This window comes from Opisthocomus hoazin, chromosome 6 (genome assembly GCF_030867145.1).
Source record: "Opisthocomus hoazin isolate bOpiHoa1 chromosome 6, bOpiHoa1.hap1, whole genome shotgun sequence".
Lineage (NCBI taxonomy): Eukaryota > Metazoa > Chordata > Aves > Opisthocomiformes > Opisthocomidae > Opisthocomus > Opisthocomus hoazin.
In genome coordinates, this window is record NC_134419.1 from 6518267 (window position 1) to 6531086 (window position 12820).

Sequence of the window (12820 nt, forward strand, 5' to 3'; positions counted from 1 at the left end):
GTGTGTCGCAGACCTGCTGTGCTGCACCTGTGCCAGCAGCAGCGTGCTGGGCAGCGCCGTGCAGACATCCCCGAGCCGGCAATGAGCGGGCTGGTAAATCTTGCTGGTGCAAAGCTGCGCATCGTAGCTCAGCCTGCGTTTGCTTGGAACCAGGCCCAAGCTAATAAACCCAGCTAGATTGCTTCCAGACCCGAGCTGGCCCAGGAGGAGTCAGCGCAAATGTTGCTGCTCTGTGCTAGCTTAATTGTCTCTAACGGTGTGGGCCAGCTCCAGGCACCTGTAGGATGGGAATGGAGAGACATAGAGACATCAGCACCGAATGCACCTGAAACCGCACCATCGAGGAGGTGTGGTGGCCAGGTCGTACCCACTTCTGACACATCTCCTCCTTCCTGCGCCCAGGCCCTTGGCGAGGCTTTTGCTCTCTCCCGCTGCTCCTCCACGACAGAGCGCAGTAGTGGTGGCTTTCACGCAGAAGTTGTTTATGGGGTGCTGCGGGCTGTTCAGCGCGGGTGGCCCGGGGACAGGCGCGGGGGACCCTCCAGGCCCTCGGCAGCGGCTGTGAGGGACGAATGCGGGCCGTGGGGAAGCACAGGGCCCCGGGAAGATGCGGACCCCGCCCGCCGAGCGCGGGGCTCCCGGCTCCTTCCCCTCCCGCCGTGAGGGGCGGGCGGACCCCGCTCCCCGCCGCGCCGCTGTCCAAGCCCCGAGGGGCGGCCCCGGCGGCGCAGCCCTCCCCCTGCCCGCCCCGACTGGCCCGAGCGAAGCGCTGGGTAATGGCCCGGGCCGCCTTCACTCAGGCAGCCGGCCCCGCGGCGGGGGAGCGGGGCTGAGCCCATGAGCCCGGCGCGGCGGCGGCAGGACGGGGCGCGGCGGGAGCCGGCGGGCAGCGCGGCCCCCCGGGCGGCCCCCCCCAGGTAGGAGCGCGGGGGCGCGGCTGTCACCCGCGCCCGGCCGGGCTCTCCCCTCCCTCCCTCCGTCCCTCCCTCCGTCCTTCCCTCAGCGCGTCGCCGGTGACCCAGGGGCCGCGGTGAGCCCGGCGTTGGCAAACACGCCCCGCCGCCGCGTCCGCCGTTGCCCGGGCGGCTGCTGTTTGGATGCCTCAGCTGAAAGGCACCGGCCTCCACACAGCCCCAGCCGTGCACCCCCCCCCCCCCCCCCCCCGGCCGGTCTCGCCGCCCCCCGGAGCGGTTGCGAAGAGCCCGACGGTGTTGCCTGGAGAGGGAGGAAAGCTGAGGCGCGGCGCCAGCCTCCCCGTCCCTGGCCGAGTTCGAAGCCTCCCCCCCCATTTCTTCGCCCTCCGCCCGGCGTGCGTGAGAGAGCGAGAGGGGCTGCGGGCGCGTTACGCTCCCCGCCGGCGGCTGTGGGCAGCCTCCCCCCGCACGGGCGGCCGTTAACGGCCGTTGGCGGCGCGCGCGGCGGGGCTGAGGCGGGCGGTGCGGGGCGGTGCGGGGCTGACACCCCGTGTGCCCGGCTCGGTGCAGGAGAGCGGCGAGGGCCCGGGCGGCAGCCAGACGCGGACATGCACTGTGAGCTCGCAGGGGGTCAGAGAGCCAGCGGCGGTCCGGCCCGCTTCGAGGTGACCGAGGAACGCCGGGGAGCGCCTCTGAAGGAGCTGCCGCGGGCGCCCGGTCCCGGTGCGGGCCGGGCTCTCTCGAATCCTCAGATGTCCTTTAAAACCGCCGCCAGCAGCGGCGGTGACCCCGCGGAGCCGAGCGCCCCTGAGATGTCAGCGCCGCTGCTGGATTTCGTCCCCAAGAGAGCCAGCGTGTTCGAGAGGATCCCGGCTCTGCCGCGGGCGCCGGAGCTGCGGTGCGCCAGGGCCTCGAGAGAGCACTTCCCGCAGCAGAGACATCCAGGCGTGAAGGGTGAGTCTGAAACTGCGTGAACCCAACATCACCGCCACCAAAATACGCTCACCGCCAGACAAAAATGCGCACCAGGCTTCCCCCCCATCCCTTCTTTTTGGTCTTCAGGATGTTTTCTAACTTGTTTATTTAACTGCAAGCTTTAAAACTTTTTTTTTGTTTTGTTTTATTTTTTTTCTTCTATGCACCGTGGAGGCGCAGGGTAAGCCAGACTGGTTTTTTCTGGTGGGAAGCAGAGTGTTTCCAAATATTCTTTAAGAAATCCCACGACCAGCATCTTCCTTAGTTCTCCTGAGCGACTGGAGCTGCGTCCGGTCGCTTCTCGGAGGCGGTTGTTTCGGGGATGGTGCCGAGCGCTGGGTTAGCCTGTCCCGCGCCCGGGCGTGCGTGTGGGGTGTGTGTTTGTCAGTATGCCTGCCGGACAATAAATGCCCGGTTCTTATTCAGCAGTTTTCACCACAGTTGCTTGGATTTAGAGTTTGTATTTCAAGGAGGTGTTACAAATGCTGGATTCAGGCAGTGAATCCTCAGGCTTGGGATTCCTGGTGCCTGGAAGGAAGGGCAAGTTCTGCTAGTTAACAAATGCCAGTTTTCATCTGTCCATTGTTAAAGAACTGGCACTGAAGTTAGGTTAGGAATTGCCTGCTAAAATCTCTTAGTTACCCTTCTGAGCCAGAAGTTGTTAATTGTGCTGGAATTTGTTAATCGAAATTTAGTTTTGAAATAATCCCTCTAAGGTGTCACTGGATGGATTCAGAGGGAATTCAAGCATCCAAAAGCCACTTGCAGAGACATATGCACCTGAGGTTACTAATATTAAAGCAATGATTTTTGTGAAGTTAAAAAGGTCATTCTCTTTTCTCGGTTCTTTCTGATTCTTTATTTTGGGGATGTACCTGCTGTTGTCTTGTTGGTGTAAGATACTTCCTACTAGGATTTTTTCAGTGCATCCCATTTTGTCCATTCTTCTGAAAAACAAAAGCAGACTGCGTTCCCTTGGACTAGTATCATTTTCCTTTGGAAGCTTCTTACCTAGGGTGATGGCACTTTTCATTGCCATGAAGCTATGTTAATGAACACCTCAATCTGTGCGAGGTCTGTCCTGCAGATTGTACGATGTGTTTGTTCGTCACCAGTGAATACAGACAGTGTGGAGCAGCAGGTTATAAATTACCTTTTTTATTTTTCTGTTTGTTAATGCTGCATTTCTCCTCTCCTGATTTAAAAAAAAGTTGTTAATGTTTGGCGGGAATGAAATGAAAGTCTGTTACACAGAACCAGATTTGGAGAGGGGAGAAGGAGAATTCATGAAGTATGGATGGCTGCAAGCTCTAGCACTGCTGTACTGCTGCAACTGCTGCCTGTGGAAGGGACTCGTGAGATGTCCCACGAGTGGGGTTGGTGCCACTTGACTAGCGTTCGTACCAGCGTAAAACTGCACCCATGCATTGCTCTACTGAAGCAGACTGTTGAAGCACTTTTTTAAATTTTTTTTTTCCTTTTTCGCTTTGAGCTACTTACTCCTCTTTTCATGCTTGTTTCTCTCGTGGGTGCTGCAGAGGGCAGGGATGTAGGGAGGGTAGGAGGAAAAGCGTAATTTCCATTCACTTGGGACTTCTTATAGTAGGTGTAGGTGGGCTCTGGGAGAAGGATGCTAATTCATCTTTCCTGACTGATCAATTTCCCCTTTCACCACTGGGAGAAAAAAAAATGTGTTTTAAGTTTTCTTGCTGTTTTTGTTTAATGCGTCTTCTGTTCAGGGTGTTACCTTGTGGTTGCTTCAGCAAATGGGTGACTCATGGGAGTAAGTAGGACATATCCATGGGCAGGATAGGGCTCATTTACTGAGCGTGGTGATTTGATGGATAAGGTTGGATTTTTCCAAAGACGGCAGCACTGCGTGTTTTTGGTTGCAGTTTTTTTTCATTTGTTTTTGTTTTGCTTCCCCCCCCCCCCCCCCCCCCCCCCCCCCCCCGTGATGATACTGTCAGGAGAAGTTGGGGAAAGTAAAATTTTGGGCTAAAGTCTGATTTCAAGTGTGTGGGCTGTGCTGCTCCTTCTGACCTGTACGGTGTCAGCAAGTGTCTTAATGTCCACTGGGGTGTTTTGGAGTTCTCCCCGCTGAATACTGCAAGCTGCCAGCCCCTGCTCGGCACCCTATGCTTCTGAGTCAGTTCCACAGAAAGAACAGAAGTCACTCAATTGCTCACTGTGATCTAACTGTAAAATCAGAGCTCTGTGCATCTCAAGTGAGCTATGCCGCAGACGGGAGAGCCTCTGATGTTTCAAGGAGTGGTGTAAACCGTCTCCCAACACCCCTGGTTCTCTTGGGAAGAGAAAGAAAAGGGCCAGGGATGGCCGTGTGTGGATGTGATATAACAAGATATAGCTAAGAAGTGGGAATGAGGGAAATAGTCAGATTTACCCAGTGAAATGTTTTGGGAAGGAAACTGATGACAGCTTGATTTCAGATCATCGCGCTATGCGTCTCCTGCTCTCCAGCCCCGGAGTACTGTGTACCCAGTAATTCCCTCTGCAATCTGGGTTAGATTACAGAATGCGCCTCCTGGTTTTGGTTTATCCACAGTTGAAAGCTGCAAGTAGGAAGGGTAAAAGACCCTCTTTAACAAGAGCAAAATCAATTTTTATAGTTGCCTGTAATTTTTTTTTTTTTCTCCTAAAGATGCCTTTACGTTTTTTGGATTTTTTTCAGAAAAGAATGAATCAAAATGATATGCTACCCTATTAATTAAAAGGGCAGCTTTGAGTAATCACAATGGGGAAAAAGCATCCTGCTGTTGTAATGTCCCTGTGGTGTTACCCTGCTGCTTCACAGTGTTTAAGTTATGATCCTGCAGAGTGCTTCTGTGCCTGAGCAAGTCTTCTTACGTGAACAACCAAACAAAAACTTGAGGGATGGTGGTGAGCATTACTTCTGGGAATCATAGCATTTGGGTGTAAGCTTTGCAGGATGAAGCTGTTGGTTGTTTACAAAAAATATCAGTATTTTGGAGTTGTGCTTCATGTTTTGTTCTGTTTGGGAGCTGTTTAAAATAAACACCCAGTTTTCACCCAGCCTCCCCCTTCTGGTATGATTGGCTGTGATACACACAACGCTTTTCTTGATCGTTGATTTCCCTGTGTGCCACAAGGCAGAGTATTTGCACCCAGATAGTGCTGCTTAGAGGCATGTGTGGTCTGCTCGGCATGGAATAACTGTACCATAAGGTATGAAGTCCATTTTACAATATTTTGCTGGGATTCTGTGCTTTTGGTTCTGTTTCATTGAATTTCATGCTACAGTATTACCATTTTGAATGTAACACAGGGCAAAATAATTATTGTCAATAGGAAGGAAACTTTTGGGAAAGAAAGTTTTAGTGGTGACAAAAGACTAATCTATAAAGATGTCACATATCTCAGGTTTTAATGGCATTGATTATGGTTGTTACCAGGAAACCCTTCTCCTTTTCATTCTTTCCCAGTTTCGTTTGGTGTACCTAATTCATGACTCAGTACAAATGACGAGACTTATCCTGTTAGTTGTGCCACTGGGAAATCATCCAAATGGCCCAGACCTTTGCAGTAACCACTTCAGATATTAACTTACAGTGGGCAAAACAATAAGCTGTTCGGGTTGCAGGAGCTGGATGTTTCCTTGTCGAGAGTATTTTTTTTATTCAGACAAGGAGAAGGTGGGTTGTTTTTTTGTTTTACATACAAACTTTTTTTTTTACATGTAGACTTTACAAACAAAACTAAAAGTTGGTTTTTTTTTTCTGTAACATACAGCCAATGTATTGAAATGGATGAATTGTCTTCTGCAGTTGAGAGGAGGGTTAAACCTTGCCATTGCAGCCCCTTGGTTATGTGACTATTCCCTTGGGTAGCAGGACAGTCCTTGCATAAGTAACAGCTTATACTGTTGAGCTCTTAAGCAAAAGCATATGTTTTGGTTATATGACTTATTAGGTGTATTGACTAGTCTTGGGCCTGATTCTGCCATTTTCTTTCATACACCTTGTCTGTGTTCATCTGAATTATCCCACTGGAGCAAATGGGACTACCTAGAGCTAATAAATACTGTATGGACTGATAAGGAGACAGGGAGTGTGCTCACTGGTACGGTGATCTCTAAATGCTCTCATTTTTATATAGAGCTATAGTAATAAATTTTTCTGCTTTTCGCTGTAGTTTTCTTGCTTGCTGCATCTGAACTCTCCAGCACAAAAAGGAATTTAAAGGTTTATTTGAACAGAACTTGCAGTTACAGAACTCTTTTTTAGTTCGTGGTCCGTGTGGTGGTTGGTGGTAGTTGTGTTTTTTGTTTTTTGTTTTTTTTTTTTTTTTTTGGTAAGGGGAGAAAGGAGAAGAAACTGCGGAGTGGAGAATGTGTACATAAAGTCATTTGGGATAAATTGTGACTGTCCCCTCCTCCCTTATACTGGCTAAAATGCTTACTTGTCTTGAATAGGAAAATAGCTTTCAGTTACTTGCTGCTGAAGGAAGTTCTTCTTACAGTTTGTGTTGCAAAATCAGGGGCGCTGAATTGAAGATGACCTTTTCATGGATTTAATTTAAAAGAAGTTTAATTGTATCTCATGATAAAATTCTGTGCTATTTAGGGATTGGTAGTAACAAATATTTAGTGAATATAAGCCAGAAGATTGAACAATTGACCTGTCAAATAAAGGCACTCAGGACTTGTAAAGTAAAAGCAAAAAAACCCGTTCTGCTTCAGAAAAAAAAATACAACCATTGGAAAGAAGGAATAGAATAAATATTGTATCTATCTTATATTGTGTAGCATTATATGGAATAGTAAATAATGTCAGATGACAGGAAATAAGTCTGATCTGTGGAAGAAACTTTGTAACTTCTTGGGTTATACTTGAAGGAATAGAAGTAAAAAATAAGAAAGTACTTGCTCTGCCTTTAAAATGTTACTTTAATACATGGAATGAAAATGAGGATTATTATATACTCTGCTAAATGTGATGAGAAGAAAAATAACTTTTCCTTTCTTCTTTTGTGGTAAGAAAAACTTTAAAATCTCTATCTTGCAAGTGCTTAAGTATGTGCATTACTGTGTTCCTGTCAGTAGTTTCATCAACTGCAAATACTTTGGACTTAGAATATTCGAAATTATTTATTCAGCTATATCTAAATGATTATTTGTATTAGAGTTCGACCCTGTATACACATAAGACGATAAAGTGTATGCTGAGGATTTCTGTAGATTTGAGATTATATTCTGGAAGTGCTTCAAGATTCTATCTAGTAAAACTACTAAATGTAATGTGAGTGTCTTCTGGAAGATTGTACATCTTTATTGTGACAAAGTTGGTTTGGTTTTTGTTTCACTTTCAGTTGGTAAAGATGCGCGGCCTGCTAAATAGGAGGGACACTAAGTGATTTATCTTAGAGGAGTCTTGCCACTAACTTTAGCTGGGTCGGTATTTCAATCCTAATGTTATAGAAGTTCTTTATCCTGCATACAGGGATAGGCTTGTAGAACATAGAACAAACTTGTGTTAAATCCATCTGTAAGCTGGGAAATGGAATAACATATGGACTATGAAGAGAAATTTGTAGCACTGTGAATATAATTTCCATGTTCAGTACCATCATTACCATTATTCTAGAAATGTGAACCTCTGTTGTTTAGTGATTTTAGAACTGTTGAAGTTGTCAATGGCAGGATGATTGGAGAGGGAATATAGATGTAAACTGCTCCATTTTGTACTCCAGGTTTCTGTCATTATACATCAACAGGCTTGAACGAGGCGTGCAATCTAGTAATCATCTCACAGTGCATGAAACTGATCTTAATAGACTGTTATTTTTGTTTGCTTTTTTTCCCTCGGCCACCAAACGTTGTTCCCCAGCACACTGATATAACTCAGAGAATACAGGGTTCCAAAGCAAGGGCAGTGCTCGCTAACTGTGGCACAGTGTAATCTTGCCCTACAAATGTGCAAACAATAGCAAAAGTATGTGTTTCTGAATATGGCACAGCTGTTATCTTCTCCTGAGAGCAGGGAGCGTTACAATGACATAGAACGACCAGTTAAAACCACTCATGATGCAGTTTTATTGCATTTAAATGGAGCATGTGAAAAAAGCAAGGGCCAGTTCTTCCATTCGGGTAAGTATTCTTTCAGACTACTGTAGTACTACCTTTCTGCACAGGCTTTGAAGAATAGAGGTGAAGAATTCCCCTTTTTCCTTCCCCTTCTGTTGTATTCCTGGCACCCAGTATGCGAAATCTCAGTTGGAACCTGGAACTTTCTGTTCTCAGAATCTGTGCTTCACTAGTAACCTGGAACAAGGATTTTTTTTTTTTTTATTGTTGTCATTAGTTTGGATATATTAAAAGATTGTTAATATTTTTTGTCAAAATGATCCTACTTGGAAAAAAAAAAAGAGACATTGACAAAGCTGCAATAGGAAATAGATCAAAATTCTGTATTTTAGGTTATTTTAAGATGTTGAGCATTTAGGAATTACAAGGTTGAACTCGGTCAAATCTTCACAAAGTACTCGAGCTCTATCTCTTTCTTTTTTTTAGGCAATTGTATGGGTTTAAATCTAACGATTATGTCTGACTTTTCTGTCATTATGTCTGAAAATATATGTAATTATTTTGCATAGTGGATTGGTAAGGAGCACTGTAATTAAATCTACTCAATCAAATTTATCCTAAGGGTTAAATGAATGCAAAATATCTTAAACTGCATTTAATTCTGGCATTTATGTGTGTGATAAGAAAAAGGCTTTGTGATATGGAGTTGTCAGTTGTTTTAGAATGAGGGGAAGGCAAATACATTCTTATGTGTTTTTTTGCATATTTAGCCAGAGGGAAAAATGACACTAAGGCAACATCATCAAATACTGTAAAACTAACTTTTTTATACAGATCTCCATTGTTGTTTTAAGTGCTTAAGGGTTTGGTGGTTTAGTTTATTTTGGAACTTGCTGAACTATACGAAGTGTGTCTCCAGGGGCCTGGTATTTTAATACCTAGTAGAAGGTTGTATAACAGTAGATGATGTATTTTGCCTGCCTTCCAATGCCATAAATAAATTACACATGCTGGCTTGAGAGAGCGTAACTGAGGTGTAAATCAAAGGCTAATATAAGAGGAGAAAAACCCAATTAGTGATACCTTGTAACCGATTAGGGTTTTTTATTCTTTTGTTTATAGTCAAGAGATACGAAAGCAGTAACATGCATAAAAATGTTAAGACGAGGTGCTTCCCAAGCAAGGCAGAGGGTCAAGGATTATTTAAAAGAAGTGCTATGATTCACTACTTTTTCATAATTTGCTGTGGTTAAAAGTCACTTAAATACTGAAGTCAACAGTCCCCTAGGCAAAGAAAGATAATAAAATTTTAAGCTTATTGTGAAAATTGAATTTTGATAGCTTCCACTCTATAATCCTATCTAAGTCTTGGTTGTATTAAAATGAAAATAGGTGCATGTGTCAGTTTTGGAGCATAATCTTTCTTTAAGCTTAAAGACTGATAAATGTGCTTCAAACAAGCAACACAACAGTTCATTAATATGAATGTTTTGCTAAATACTACATGCTTAACGCAATCGCCATTCCTTTATAATAAGTTTAAATATTAATTCTTTGGAATGCTAGATGCCTAAAGCTAGATAGAAATGCTGTGCAGTTTCAGATATCTAGGAGTGGGCTTGTGAAACAGGATATTTAACTGGGAGAGATGAGTAGCACATTTCAGAGTTATTAGGGCAGAACAACAATGCAAGAGGATGACTTAAAAAGAAGTTACAAAGTTGTTTTTGATGCATGAGGCTTAAATACCTTAGAGTTATTTATTTGAAATACAAGGGTAGATTTCCTATGTATGTAGGTTCTGGATTGCGTTTTTTATTATTATTTTAACTTCTTTTTAGCTGCCTGCCCTGCTCTAAAGCAGCTGGCTTTGATTTAACCTGAATCCTTTACTGAGAGCAAATGATCAGTCACTTACGATGACTGTATGTTTTGCTCTTTGATGGAACGTCTCCGTAGTGGCAGACGCTTAAGAGAGAAAACCAAACAGGACAAGAAGAGTGCTCGATGGAAAGCAGCAGTTTGCATTCAGAACGACTCCATTAACTCTAAAACAGCTCTTGCTTATTGTTCCTTATTTAAGTCCTGCCTACCTCCCAGCCCCCGTCTGTGCTGGACAGAGAAGGGAGAGTTAAAGTGGGAAAATCTCTTTTTTATTTCCCAGTATTTTCTGGGAAAATCCCAGAAAGTATTTAACATGAGGTTTCATAACTCTGGCTTTGCCCTGCTGCTCCTGCTGAAATTGCAGGCAGTCGTAGCATTGGCTTTAGCAGGAGTCCAGTACTGAATGTTTTTGAAAATCCCATCCATGCTAGACTCTGTCCCAGAGAGAAAAGTGCACAAGCAGAAGCAGCCCAGTAGCTCAAATGCCAAGGTCAGTCAGCACAGCAGGCTCACCTTTAATTGTTCTTCCTGTTCAAGACCCTGCATCAGTCTAAACTGGTGTGATCTCCCATCATACGTGAAACAGGCAAAAATGGTGAAGGATTGTGCCAGCAGCTGACATGGCCAAGTATATAAATGTTTCGGATGAAAAGAGTTAGGGTGCTTGAACTCTGTTCTAGGCTGTACCACTTGTATTATTCTGGGGCAAGTTTGTGTACTGTTCACAATATTTTTACTGCAAGAGTGTAACGGAGTATGGTATAGAGAAAGACAAGCCAGTTTGGGAGCCAGAAACAGTGCAGTTGTTTCAGCACGCCACCAGGGCTGGCTTAATTTTCTATGCTGAGGGACAGAGTTTGTTGGTTCAGGTGCAGTGTTCGGGTGGTGTGGCTGTACTCTGAGATCTGATCTGGTGTTGGTGCAGGATGCTGCACTGCGACATGTGGCTGTATCAGCCTGGGGTAGCACTTGCTTGAGCGTGACTGCAGCCCCTCTACACAGTGTGCGCGTGGACCAGATTTATCTCTTTGCTACGTGAAGTACATGGTGCTGCCCTTGTTGATGAGTCTCCTTGAGTGTGAGTGGTGAAAAGTGCAAAATACATCTTTGGGAGAGTAAGGTTTTTAACGGAATGTTTTAGTCAGGCTTCTTAGTGCTTGGCATCTGGTTTACACTGCCAGTTGCAGAATTGTTGCTGAGGGGCAATTTCTTCCATTTTATTTTAGTGCTTGACATTCTGAGGTGAAGGAAAGGAGGCTACATTAAGGGAGCAGTGTTAGAAACAGCCAATAATAAGGACCTGTTGGGAGGAAAATCTTCCTCCCTGGTTTGCTGGAGGAAGCAACTTCAGGGTTGCCCTTGCCTTCCAGCAGATGGAAAAGTCTCTTCCGGCTGTTGTTCTTGAGGCAGAAATCACCCGATGGATTGTATGCCGTCTGGGCTGGAGGTGCGGGTAGTGACTACAAGGTTCCTGAGATCCTCACCACTCTGGCAGCTGAAACTGTCTCCCAGGACTTTAAGAAGGAAAAGCAACACTAAATTCCTCCTTTCTGGATATCTGATTGTTGTAATGTTCAGTTTCCTTGAAGTCATCAGAGCTGGTTTATGTTCAACTGAAACTGAGCTGGCCTGATTCCATAATCTTAACTCTTGTGCAAACCTGAAGTAATGCCATTTTAGAACCAAGAGTGGACAAAAAGGAGGCAGACTTGAGCCCTGGAGGGCTAATGCATAGAAGTTTGTCCTGTAAGTATGGACTCGGTTCACTTGGCAAAAGAAAAAGATGTCTCACATTTTTAATCTGAACAGTTTTGCTTCTTATTTTTCCTCTTGCCAACCCACCACAAATTGGCTTATACTCTTTTTCTTTGAGTTCTTGAGCTATTCGATAAGGTTGGCTGACTTGCCATATTTTTGTGGGGATAAGCTACAGACTATGTGTGTGACTGGTTCTCTTTTCAAAAATCCCCATGCGTTTCAGCATCTCTCTGATTTGAAAGGGTATGGAAGAATTTTAAGGGGATGTTCACCCTAGAGCCCACTTGCTCTTTCCCTGCCCTTGAGTCTCAATAACTTATTCTTTCTACTTTCTTAGCCTTCTGGCCTCTATCTTTTACTTTGTGCAGTTTTGCTGTTGGCTTATTTTTAAATATATGTAAAGGTTGTAACTTATTTGAATTGTGGGCTAAATATGTGGAATTATGGCAACTGATGTAAGTAGGTTTTGGTCTGTTCAATGTGTAAATACTCAAAATCTGTTAGGATGATTTGGCTACTGTTTATTGGAAACATTATTCATATGAGATCTCCTTTCTCTTACTGCATCCTGTAAGCTGTTAGGCAGAGGTAACTGGCATGAATACTCGGACTGCTTTGTCAAAATTTGCTTTTATGCTGATTTGCTTATAAGTTTACCACTTCCACAAATACTGTTACAAGTGCATATATTTTGCAAGATTAGTCATAGAAAGCCAATATAAAAGGGACCAAAACCTAGAAAGTGAGAGCAAATCATTGGAGTGACTAATCATCAATAGTGTTTTGAGCCCGAATGTGTGATGGCATTGGCTACAAGTACAGTTTATTTGGCAAGTTTGAGTGAAAACACTGATATTTTGCAGAGACTTGCTGCTTCAGTAGTACCCAGGTGAAGTTTCTCAAAATGGGACTAACCTGCTTGGGAAACTTTCCTTGCTAAGGGTTAGTGTTAATGCCATCAATAGCGTTATTAGCTGCTGGAGAAGTTGCTGGGAGACTTGAAAATTATGAACAGTAAACATTAGAGATGATAAAGATGTTTTGTGCATGGGGTAGATGTTTCAGCAGCAAGCAGTCACTCTGAAGTGACAGGGAGGCACTTTCAGAGTCTATATAGTATGAGACTTGAGGGGAAACTGGGTGAAAAATAGCCTCATAACCAACTAGCATTTAGGTAAAAATGAATTATGATACTACCACTAGAGAAAACAATCAGGAAGACTGG

General features: G+C 44.6%; 1 protein-coding gene across 1 annotated transcript in view; it reads left to right on the forward strand.

The window, feature by feature from the left end:
- Positions 1–1097: 1097 nt before the first annotated feature.
- Positions 1098–12820, forward strand: part of GLIS1 (GLIS family zinc finger 1) — a 210390-nt gene continuing 198667 nt past the window's right edge. The window contains 3 exon segments of the mRNA XM_075424036.1: positions 1098–1122; positions 1125–1277; positions 1479–1868. Coding sequence (XP_075280151.1) covers positions 1098–1122; positions 1125–1277; positions 1479–1868 — 568 coding nt within the window.